At 46.1% G+C, this 12,500-nt stretch overlaps 1 protein-coding gene across 1 annotated transcript in view; it reads right to left on the reverse strand.

Moving 5' to 3' along the window:
• Positions 1-2,364: 2,364 nt before the first annotated feature.
• Positions 2,365-12,500, reverse strand: part of mgat5b (alpha-1,6-mannosylglycoprotein 6-beta-N-acetylglucosaminyltransferase B) — a 140,825-nt gene continuing 130,689 nt past the window's right edge. The window contains exons 15-18 of the mRNA XM_030352683.1: positions 11,504-11,620; positions 9,128-9,202; positions 6,942-7,219; positions 2,365-3,749 (exon numbers count right to left, since the gene is read on the reverse strand). Of these exons, the coding sequence (XP_030208543.1) occupies positions 3,551-3,749; positions 6,942-7,219; positions 9,128-9,202; positions 11,504-11,620 (669 nt within the window). The 3' untranslated portion in view covers positions 2,365-3,550. The remainder of the gene's footprint in view (positions 3,750-6,941; positions 7,220-9,127; positions 9,203-11,503; positions 11,621-12,500) is intronic.

Raw genomic sequence — 12,500 nt, forward strand, 5'->3', positions numbered from 1 at the left:
GTCATCTGAATTGCCCAGGTGTTAAAGTCAAACACAGGTGGACTGTAAAAATCCCAGTCTCCTGGTTTTGTTTCTTCTTTACAATGGGGAATGGAAGAATCTTATTCTGTCTTTGCATTTGACTTTTTGTATCCACCCAGTCTGTTGTAGACATCCAGGCTGCTGGCCTATGTTTCCCTAATACCAGGTGGACACATGCACGCACGCACACACACACACACACACACACACACACACACACACACACACACACACACACACACACACACACACACACACACACACACACACACACACACACACACACACACACACACACATTATATATTTAGAAGTGTAATAATCGATCTGAAAGAAGTATATCCGGCAGTTGTGCGTCTCACATTATCTCGCTTTGATAACATGTCTTGCTGCCAGATTTTACAAAGAAAATATCAACATCAAATGTTCATAACTGTATCCAAATTAAGTGAATTTTGCTACGTTGCCAATAAATCTTGTTCTGCCAAAAATCTACAGGAATCTAGTTGCAACATCCAAAATAGATTTGTAGCTCCATTAACTGTTGAAATTAAATAGACCTCATGATACTTAATTATATATATCGATACAGTGTTGATGTAGTGAACTTGATTTTATCCTGCATTTGAACCTTGCAGCCGGTTGACGTCATCGCTTCGACTCCAGCAGGTATCATGAAAGCACTACTCAGAGGGTTCCGTAGAGTTCCAACATGTGTTCCATCTGTCCAGCATCAGGTGTCTTTATATATAAATAAATGCCTATAAAATTGATTTACTTTATTCAATCAGGTATCAAATTGGGAGTCAAAGCGATCAGCCTTGGCTGTGTCGTACGACAGCCCTCGTACAGTGGCTGTTGTACGACACAGCCAGGGGCGGTGTCTCTGACTCCAACAGGTATCATGAATGCTACGTCCACTCAACGCAGAGGGTTCACAGGAGTTCCAACATGTGTTCCATCTGTCCATCATGAGGTGCTTGAAAGAGTCGATTACATTTAGATTGAGGAGAGAACTTGTATCTCATTAAAAATGGCAAACACGTGCTGACAGGCAATCCCAAACGCTGGTAAATGGAATTTGCAGTTAAAATGCTTTTAATTGCGTATACGTACCCAGGGAAATTAACTTTTGAACGGCAATAGCTGGATTACTAAAACAAATTTACATTTTTGTTCTCTTCTGCCTTAAGTCTATTGCCAGCCAGTTGGTTTCATCTTTTTTAGGTTTAGAGAGGATGAAAGATGTTGATAATTTAATAGGGCACACTTTTTTTTGATTGCTCATTCAACCGATTATCCATTACGAAAGCAATAAAAATAAATGCTATTTCTAATATGGACACAGATGTTGAAGTTGGACAAAAGACAAAAGGGGAGGGGAACTATATTTGGGTTTAGATAATGATAAGATAAGATAGGAGATATTATTTAACGCTACGTTAAAAGTATGTATGTATGTATGTATGTATGTATGTATGTATGTATGTATGTATGTATGTATGTATGTATGTATGTATGTATGTATGTATGTATGTATGTATGTATGTATGTATGTATGTATGTATGTATGTATGTATGTATGTGTGTGTATATGTATGTATGCATGCATGTATGGATTTATGTATGTATTTATTTATGGATTAATGCATGCATATATGTTTGCATGTATGTATGTATGTATGTATGTATGTATGTATGCATGTATGTATGTATGCATGCATGTATGTATGTATGTATGTATGTATGTATGTATGTATGTATGTATGTATGTATGTATGTATGTATGTATGTATGTATGTATGTATGTATGTATGTATGTATGTATGTATGCATGTATGCATGTATGTATAAATGCTATATGTATTATATCTATGCTTCGTTTTTCCGTTCTTCCACTTTTCCTCTTCAATGTTCTCACAGGACACCTTGGGATCTCTCGCTCAGTTCCCCTCATTATCCCTTGGGCTTTGTCCGCTGTCCCATCCGGTGTGTCCAACACCATTGACTCATGCTCATTAGACAATGTAAGTCATTAGAGTTTCAATTGAGCGTAAACAAATGTTCCGTAAAAAGCTGTCCTACAGGTGACGATAAATGGACGGCTGGTGAGGCAGACGATAGAACGGACGGATGGACAGATGGACGCACTGTTGGATGGAGGAAGAACTGTGCGGGGGGAGGGTTTCATAGGGATACACGGATAGATAGGTTAAGAGAACAATCGACAAGTAGACGTGCTGTATTTGAGGGCAGACCCCTGCATCATAGAAAACACATAGCAGATCTGAACGACGATCTAAGAGGCTCCCAAGGGAATAAAAGGAAACACGACTCCAGACGTTGCTTCTTTACGACTTTTCTCATTTGTTTATTCAATCTTTTGTCAGTTTTGGTCACAAAGTTCACAGGATTCTTAAAATCCACTTAGCTGGCAGGGGGCTGAACCCCGAATTGAAAAATAATCGTATACCTTTATGTTTGTTCTTCGTCTCCTCTCCATCCCCCTGTGTGTATGTGTGTGTGTATGTTTGTGTGTGTGTGTGTATGTGTGTGTGTGTGTGTGTGTGTGTGTGTGTTTCCTTGTGTGAGCCGAGTTGATTGCATTGACCGCTGTTGCCCTGCACTCTGGGAAGTCAGACAAATGACTCCGTCCATCATAGCAGGAGGGAGGGAACCAGTGAGACAGAAAAAAAAAAAAAAGGGCCAGGATGATAAGCCGGTTGTCCATCATCCCTTGTCCAATCACAACACGCCGAGGAGAAGAGTGGAGATTAGATATTGACCTGGTCTTGGCCTCTGCAAATCGAGATGTTTCAACACTTTTCATTGATCTCCATTTGGTGGGTCCTCGTTGCCCGTTTCCAGCTACGCGACACAATTCCCTCTTATAATTGACGTCAAAACCCCTCTCTCTTAAGAAAAGGGTGAAAGACAGGTGCCACATGTGGTGGCCACATGACGCTGATCAATGCGGGGTAATACTGACATCAAACCTTTAGGGAAAACACACTTCCTGGGTAAACTAGCAGCCATTGATCATCATGATCATCATTGATCATCATGACTTGCGTTCTAGACCCCAAAGAGCCCACCGATCCGTAGCGCAGCCCTCGAACCGCACGGCTATAGGAGCTGTCACAACAACCCCAACACAACACAAAGCCATTACTCTGTTCTCTTTTTGGCACCTTTGGCTTCTTGCATCGAACCGCGCGTATACTGCATATTTTACCATGTTCTGCATACCTTTGTGGCTGTTTGAAAAAGACAAATAGTGCTTCACAGCTTCACTCGCCCGCCTGGGGGATAAGGGGAGCCTCTCCAATCAATCCTATGTTGATTTTCTCCTAACCGATTCCTCCGATTCATCTCAACACCCGCTCTGCAGCAATTCTCTCCTCCAACGCCTGCAACTGCTTACCTATCCACCTTAATCCCCCCTAATCCATATGTGCTTCCTTCTTCTGCTTCTTCTTTCTTCTACTTCTTCTTCTTCTCCTGCCCATTGGCCTCTGTGACGCGCTCATCATAGACACTCCCTGCACAGCGCCACCTGGCCGCGGCGGAAGTCCCTGCAGGGGCAGAGCCGCCTGTACCTGGGGGAGTGGCCGGCGCAGCTGAACAGCAGGGGGTCCTGCTGCAGGCTGCACTCTCGCCGCGCCACCGAGAAGGCGGGCAGGACGTGGTTGGACTCGGAATCCAGCGCCTCGCACTGAACGTCCAGCCTGCAGGGAGGAGGAGGAGGAGGAAGAGGAGGAGGAGGAGGAGGTAGAGGAGGAGGAGGAGGAGAAGGAGGAGGAGGAGGAGGTAGAGGAGAAGGAGGAGGTAGAGGAGGAGGAGGAGGAGAAGGAGGAGGTAGAGGAGGAGGAGGAGGAGTAGAAGGAGGAGGAGGAGGTAGAGGAGGAGGAGGAGGTAGAGGAGGAGGAGGAGGAGGAGGAGGAGGAGGTAGAGGAGGAGGAAGAGGAGGAGGAGGAGGAGGTAGAGGAGGAGGTAGAGGAGGAGGAGGAGGAAGAGGAGAAGGAGGAGGTAGAGGAGGAGGAGGAAGAGGGGGAGGGGTGCAGGAAGCGGAGAGGGGGAGGAGGAGAAAGAAGGAGAGGGGGAGGAGGAAGAGGAGGAGAGGTAGAAGGGGGAAGAGGAGAAGGAGGAGGAGGGGGATAGAGGACGAGGAGGAAGAGGAGTAGGAGGAGGAGGAGGAGGAGGAAAGGGGGAGGAGGAGGGGAGGAGGAGGAGGAGGAGGAGGAAGAGGAAGGGGAGAGGTAGGAGGAAGAGAAGGAGGAGGAGGAGGGGGAAAAGGAGGAGGAGGACGGAGAGGAGGAGGAGGAGGGCAGGAGGAGGATGAGGGGGAAGAGGAGGAGGAGGAGAGAAAGAGCAGGTGAGCCGTTTGTGTTCATCATCAATTTGATAAATGGACGGGAGAGAACTCCGAAACGCCTCTGGAGTTTAGATTGGGCTGGGTATAGTGGCGTGTATGAAAACTCATAAGAGTGGCACAGAATAACTCCCAGTGGGGTGGTTTGGAGACTGTAAACCTATTTTGCACAATTTGAAATTTTTGGTCCAAGATACTGTATTTCGATGGTTCAGGTATGCAGAATTTCTAAATCAAATAAATCTTCTGCCAGATTCATAAGGGGTGGTGGGGGGGGGGGGAGCCCTCGGCATGGCCAACCAGATGTTGAGTTGGGGTTGTGCTACTCCGGTCAATCACCCCCCCCCCCCCCCCCTCCCCACTGGACACGCCAATCGTCCCAGGCCTTGGGGTTTCTCTCCTTCGTCACCAATAGTAGTCTTAGGAAGATAGCTGGAATTGTTCTGAATATTACGGCAGGAAGATTCATTCAAACAGGTTAGGGATCTGTCCCTAGATTTCCCGAGGGACAGTCAGTAAAAATAAATTGGGATTTCGCAAGGTCTGTGATAGGGAATGAAATGATGTGGCAGCAATCTGTCTTGCATAGAAATGACTTGATTTTCGAACTGTTATTCGCCCTGGATCCCTCCAGTCCTGTTCATTCAACACGAGTCATGGGAAGTGAAAAAGTTAAGCTCAGACAGTCTGAACAAAAGGAACGGCTGTGGCAAATCAAATCACTTTGCGCCGTTGGCTCAAATTCAGATTCACAGATGGTCACGCATTCAATCAAGGTTGGAGGTTTCCAGTCATGCGCGAGAATAACCAGCTCATCAGGAGCATTGAGACTCCGGTGCCCTCAATATTTAACCAGCCTCCCTGTTGTACCGGCAACTCCTCCAGCTTGTAATAAAGTTTTCATAAAAAAAGAGAAAAAAAGTATGTCGTAGATCCATCTGAAATAAAATAATCACCAACAAAGTAGTGCACATTCAAAGACGGAAAACTTCGAGTGGCAGACTCGGTGGAAACCCTATACGAGATGTTCCTAACTCTGCAACTCTAGTTCTGCATATGACAAAGGAAGTGAGGAATGAAAGTGATAAGGGGGGAGTGGGGGTGGAGGGGAGGGGAAGCAGAGGCGTACAGTAGCGGTTTTACACTGCAACCACCACATTAACACATAGGGAAAAAGACTGGCGGTGAAGTGAGTGTTTGAGGTTGAAGATGTGGGAGAATGACTTATGAACTGGCAGAGAAGGAGAGGAGACAGAAGGAGAAATGCGGGGCGAGAGGGATAAAGAGCGATAGAGAGCGAGAGTGAGAGAGAGTGAGAGAGAGCGAGACAGTGCAAGAGAGAGTTAGAGAAAGAGAGCGAGAGCGAGAGCGAGAGCGAGAGAGAGAGAGAGAGAGAGAGAGAGAGAGAGAGAGAGAGAGAGAGAGAGAGAGAGAGAGAGAGAGAGAGAGAGAGAGAGTGAGAGAGAGAGAGAGAGAGAGAGAGTGAGAGAGAGATTGCCTTGAGACAAGAAAAGTGACAAAACATAAAAGATAAAGAGGAAGAGATACTGGGAAATGACACAGGTGATGATGATGTGAGGATAACATGCACAAAGAGAGACACACACACACTCATTATATGTCTGCAAAGGGTGTGTGTGTGTGTGTGTGTGTGTCTGTGCGTGCGCGTGTGTCAGACAGTGACTGTGGCAGCAGTAAGGCTTCACAGCCGAGGAAAACTGGAAAGGCAAGCTGCTGCTCCTTGATGTGGAGAGTCCCCATGCTTCCCGTCTCTGGGAAATGCTCTCTCAGTCGAGGTGCCGGGACAAAGGCTGTGACTAAGCGCTGTGTGCTCGTGTCTGTGTGTGTGTCTGTGTGCGTGTGTGTGTGTGTGTGTGTGTCTGTGAGTGTGTATACAGTATCAGTGTTTTCTCCCGCCTGCTAGTTGCAGTATCCCGGAGTCAAATTGTGCTCAGAGTCAGACGGAGGGAGCACATCTGGAGACGGATGTATAACATCTGGAGCTCTGGCGCTTGCCTCGCAGAGCTCCAGACGTTCACCAAGAAAGACTGGGGCACTGGGCCCATGTGACCGGGATCAGGACCTCTACATAAACACAGCTGTGGGGAGACAAACGGGATTAAGAATGGGATTTAGGAACGGGATAGAGATGAAGGTATGGGGGATAGAGGGGAGGGCATGCGGCCAAGGACCACGGGCAGAATCGAACCCGGGTCGCTGCGATCAGGAATGAGCCTATATGGTAAACGCTCTGCTGGGTGATCCGCCGGGGCGCCCCCGAATATATATATTTTTTAAAGATATAGCGGAGGACTGAATGAACCCATGAATGCTAACGTGAGAATAAACCTCATTAAACCCGCGCTACGTCCACGTCTCTGTGAGGGACAACGCTGGCAGCCGAGGAGAATCGCGTTTTGCGTTTCTTGAAAGGTGCCCGACTTAACTTGCTGCATGTATGACGCGCTCAGGACCGGTCACAAGCCGTCTCGACAGAGGGACGCCCTTGAATGCTCACGCGTGATACGTCAGGACGGCTGTCACTCACCCTCTCAGAGCCTCCTTGTTGTTGATGAAGCGGAAGTGGGCGGGCTCACAGACCAGACGGGCAGACTGACAGGTCTCGATGCAGGACTGGCCCTCCTGGGACGCCAGAAGCCGCAGGGAGCTGACGGGAGGCCAAACAGGGGGGGGGGTGACGTTGGCGGCCCAGCCAAGGGCTGTGGTGTTGGGGAGGGGGACAAACAGAGGCCCCGTACTCATGCTGCTCGCCAGCGGTTTGGAGAGGTTGCCCAGCGGGAATGGAGGCTCTGGAACACAGAAGTCCTGGAAGGGAGTGGGTACAGAGATACAGTGAGTCAGCCATTGTCTTGTGCTTCCTTACATAAGACTCTGATGAACTGATGAACCAGGATTTTGTATATGAGGGTTTTTGGTATGATGATCCATTCACCATTGCACAGATTTAGACCTGGAACATCAGTCTGAGGGGAAATTGATACAGTAACTAACACCGCTACACCAGCTTCAATAAAACTAGTCAGCTTTACTCCAATTCTCTGAATATGAGCCTCTTCATCCATTCAAGGTGTAAACAGAAAGGAAACACGGAGTTCATGGTCATGCTCTTGTAAACTGCCTTTGATTCTTTTTTTGCTACCAAACAGGGATAGTGAAAAAATAATCACAAATAGTTTGGTTCATTCTTATTTTTTTTAATTGAGGCTGAATGGAGCACTGTTGATACAAACCAGCTTTTACTCTGACCGCTAAATGCAATATCAATCTTACAGAGGGAGAGAGAGAGGGAGACAGAGAGCGAGAGAGAGTGAGAGAGAGAGAGAGAGAGAGAGAGAGAGAGAGAGGGAGAGAGAGAGAGAGAGAGAGAGAGAGAGAGAGAGAGAGAGTGAGAGAGAGAGAGAGAGAGAGAGAGAGAGAGAGAGAGAGAGAGAGAGAGAGAGAGAGAGAGAGAGAGAAGGAGCACGATAAAGAGAGAGAGATAAATAGAGAGCGAGGGAGTGTCAGTCAGACAGAGAGAGATAAAGAGATAGGCAAGGGGAGAGATATATATATATAGAAACGGACAGAAAGACAGAAAGACACATGTCGCAAGCGAGAGAGAGAGCAAGCATGGCAGTGAGCGGAGGACCCATGCAGACAGCGTTGTACGTCAACACAGACACATGCATGCATGAACAAACACCACATTTTTATGCACTAATTAGCACACCGTCTTCGGGAGTCTAAATGAGTTCTACCGGGTAAGTCTCTGCCCACTAGCGGAAAAACACACATAAGCCATCAATGCCGAGGGTGGAACTTGGGAGGACGTGTGATTGAGGAGCATTGTGCAAACAGTAACACAATGCACTCGCACACCCACAGCAATTATGCCCAGAAGCTAAGCGAGGACACGAAGGAGGTGCATAACATTGACGTGGGAAATACACAGCTTTAATTATATATTGTGAGCCTAAAATAAGATAGCGCTTAACACGTTCAATTTTACCGGGGAGTTGACGTGTTGTTGAAGTGTAGAAAAAGGTGTGCATAATAACGATATACCAAAACGAGAGAGCACCATTTCTATGCTCAATGTGGCTCTGCTATGACAGGACAGAAGAACTGCTATGCACAGTGAACTGATAAACAAAGAAGAACAACTCCAGAGGTGCCCGGCGAGCCATTAGCCGGCCATGGGGTCACCGGGGTCAGAGCTCGCTCTTCTCTTTAGAGCAAAACAGTTATTTGGAAACAAAGTACATCTGTATAAAGATTCAGAGGTTGAAAACCCTAACCCTATGATGAGGTCATGCTTTATTCAGTTTAGACTTGTGGATCAATGAGTGTTCCTCATCCGTTTATCTCTACTTGGGGAAACACAGCCATAGTTAATGAAAAGCGCTTTGTCCGACCACTTCCGCCGTAAAACGGAAATGAATCGCAGACCTGCAATTCTCGACGGCAAATGCCAGCTTAACCTCACTACCCTTCATTCATAACTAAAGACCATCGTTCTTTGGACATTGATGGTTTTCAATGTAAATAGAAGCATTTCATGTCGACCTTCCACTCGTGAGGCTGAATGCACTCCACGGGGGGGGGGGGGGGGGGGTGGTGACGGACATCATGTGACGTGCATCATGTGACGGGTGACATGTGACCGCTGACGGTGACGCAACGTAGGCTTTGCAGTGGAGGGCTCCACAGTGTGACTGGGCCCCGTGGTCTCACCTGGTTCTGTATGTAGGCGTGCACCCTCTCCAGCATTCCCTCGCACGTGTACTCGTACGGAAGGTACGGCTCCACCTGCAAACACACACACGTGCACACACGCACGAAGCTGTTGTTATTGTTCCTCTGTCGCAAATTATTCCTCACTAATTGCGATACATCGTCTACTCCTATTCCCGTTTTCCAGCTGAGAAATGAGAGAAATGTTTCCATTGTGTGCTCCTAATTACAGCGTGCGCCTGCTTGGAAACTCATTAGTGTTTATTTGCATAGCAATAGATCACCCCCTGCTGTGCTTTGCCAGTTCTGGCAAAAAAAGGCTTACTTTGATTAGCCGAAATGTGTTTTTCTTGGTTGCGGAGCTTTGTTTTTAACGGTAGGTTTACTGCTATGCACGAAGAATACATTCATTTGAACTGATTAATAGAATAAAGCCACATAAACGCACCCACATATTTTTATGAGTGTATTAGTATTGGTATGTATTGCCTTATAGCAGGTGTTAATGTCATTGCCGTTCATTGCAGTGATATTGGATAAGGTTCTCTGTAAGGGGAAAACGTTAACTTGTTGGGTCGGAAGATATACAGGACGACAATATTGAGTTCAGGGATTAACATGGACACAGAAGTAAATCACTGATACAGATCCTTTGATATAGCATCCATATCAAACTATCCAACTATTTTCTCTGGATAACTGAACTGATAACTTTCAATCCAAAATAAGAATACTACGCTGAGCAATGTTCAATACATTTTAAAATAACTTGTAACAAAACTCTCAAGAATCCCAAGACCAACCATGAAAAGATGGTGTAGTTTCTTTCTAAGTAAAAGGCCCCGCACTTGGATGATCATAGCGCAAACATTTGGATTTTTATGTTTAGATAAATATTAGAAACTCACTTCAGTAGAAAGTCTAAAAGTTATTTTCCTCTCATCTTTCCATCTTTGCTCTTATGGTCTCCATTAACTGAACAAATGGACTTAAAGCCCAGATGTTTACAGCAATGTAGCAGCACCCTTTCTCTCCCTCCCTCTCCATCGCTGTCATCTATCACTGTATCAGAATGTCTGTCTGTAGGTTTGTCTGTATAAACCATGGACTTGGTTTTCTTAAAGGAGAATTAAGAGCGTGCTGGCGGCGCGAGTTTGATGACAGAATAACAAGAAAACCTTTGTGTGTTGTGCTAACAGGATCTTAAACGAACACGATATGAAACACATATATTTCTTTTTGTTCTGTTTCACATTGTGCTTATTCTTTTCCTGTGATCATTTGCATTGTGTGTGAAATATATTCACTTGTGTGCAGATTAAGGCAGTACCTGTCTATAAACCTATTGTATCAATTTTAGTGGACTTGACTTTTGCCCGTTTTAAAATTATTAATAACAAAACAGAGGCAGAGGACGAAGGGTAGACAGGAACTCTGTTCTGTACTCAAAAGCCATTGGACTTCAAGTTCAGATTTCAAGAGCAGTGTCTGCCAGAGTGGCAGACGGTGGCAAACGGAATGAGAGCGTGTTACATCTGATAGATGCTTCAACAACAAGAGGCCTTCAGTAGGCAGACACATCCTCCATTCCGATTGGACACCTGGGGCAACGGCACTAAAGTTCTTGGACGGAATGTAACTGGTAGTTTCGTTGCTCTGTAACATGTGCAATGACAATAAAGTTCTATCTACCTATCTGAAGGCAACACCGTTCAAACTGTTCAGCGGCCAAGGTAATCATGAGTGCCATGCTTTTTATGTTTCCGGAAAAAAAGAATTGGCATTCAGATAGGACAACACGCTGCTCAATGTATCAAACGTTTTGACTTTGAGATGGCAGGTAGAAAAGATTGCACTGCAATTGTTTCAGACTGCAACGGAGCGGCAAACAGCAGATGCTGCTGATGTGCTGTGATCAGCTGCGCCACGCTTGGTTTATCCATCAGCCGACAACGTGTACTGTGTAGCACATCTCAGTGGGGCACGTAAAGGGCCAATGTCACACTCAGCTGTTTTCCAGTGTAAGACAAGTCCTGCGTCCTTCTCATCGACTCAAATCCCACAAACAGGTTTTGGACCATGGTTTGAAAGTGGTCCAGGTCTTTTTTTTTTTTGGTTTTGCGGAAGCAAGAGTTGATGTTGAAGGTTGCGATGTTTTTCACAGCACACGTATGAAGCAATAGGCCTACTCTCTCTCTGACCAAAAGAGCAGAGCTGTGACGCTACCCCTTAAATACGGCGGCGCAATCATTTAAAATGAGAAAAGCAGGGGGAAAAGCAAAGACCATCATCCAGACTTCTGCTACGCACTCCCTGGGAACAGAACCAAAACAAAACAAAGCACGGGAGAAGGACAGCAAGGAGAAGACGGAGCACCTTGGTCCTCATGATCTCCCTAATGGCCGTGTCAAACTCCTGGGAGTTGTTGTAGTCCACCGTCATGACGTGAGGCCTGCCGATGTACTGCTCTGCGTATGGGTGCTGGGAGGACACCTGGAGATGACACGCACACGCAGGAACAAGCACACACACACTCGAGCAGGAACAAGTCCACAGACACACACATGAAGAAGCACACACACACGAACACGCATACACACACACACACATACACACACGCACACACACAGGAACAAGCCCACAGACTCACACATGAACACGCACACACGCACGCACACACACACACACAGACACACACACAAACGTGTATGTGATTAGCTCGGTGAGCGTGTTCAATAAGGCTGTTTTAGCTTAGCTAGAAAGAATACAATACCATACACACATATTTAGGCAAAGATCCAGTTTGAACAAGTCGCCTCACTGTTTTCCTGTGTCCGCTATTCAGATGATGTGTTATAGTATAATACGATACATACACTGCCATATCAAAATATGCAACAGTCAAACTGTCGTTTTATTCAGGGCTACATGTTCTCGCGTTCTTGTAATGGTCCAAAAAATAAGAAAAATAAAAAGAGAGCACACCCTGAAGAGCATGCTCTTCTGAATAGCTTCAGAGTGTGGTGAGACATGATGGTGATAGCTGTGTCTTGGGCTCCCTCATTCCGCTGTATCCACTACAATGCTGCGCCATAACAAGACGTCTTAAGTGTTCTACTCTGACAAGATAATTTCCTCCACCATCTCAGGTTATGCATGACCTGACACAAGAACTATGTTTGCACTCCTGGCGCGAGAGCTGAAGCATAATGCACTCCTTGCAGAGGGCATAGCCGCACATTTGTACAATGAGACTTTAATAAGGAAAACACTGGAATAGTTTCATTTATTCAATGTGTCACATGTGGGGCAACGCTGCGCAAGCAAATACAATATCGGTCAAGGCCTACATCGCTGAGCAAGCAATCCATAC

The sequence above is a fragment of the Gadus morhua genome, chromosome 3 (genome assembly GCF_902167405.1).
Source record: "Gadus morhua chromosome 3, gadMor3.0, whole genome shotgun sequence".
Taxonomy (NCBI): Eukaryota; Metazoa; Chordata; class Actinopteri; order Gadiformes; family Gadidae; genus Gadus; species Gadus morhua.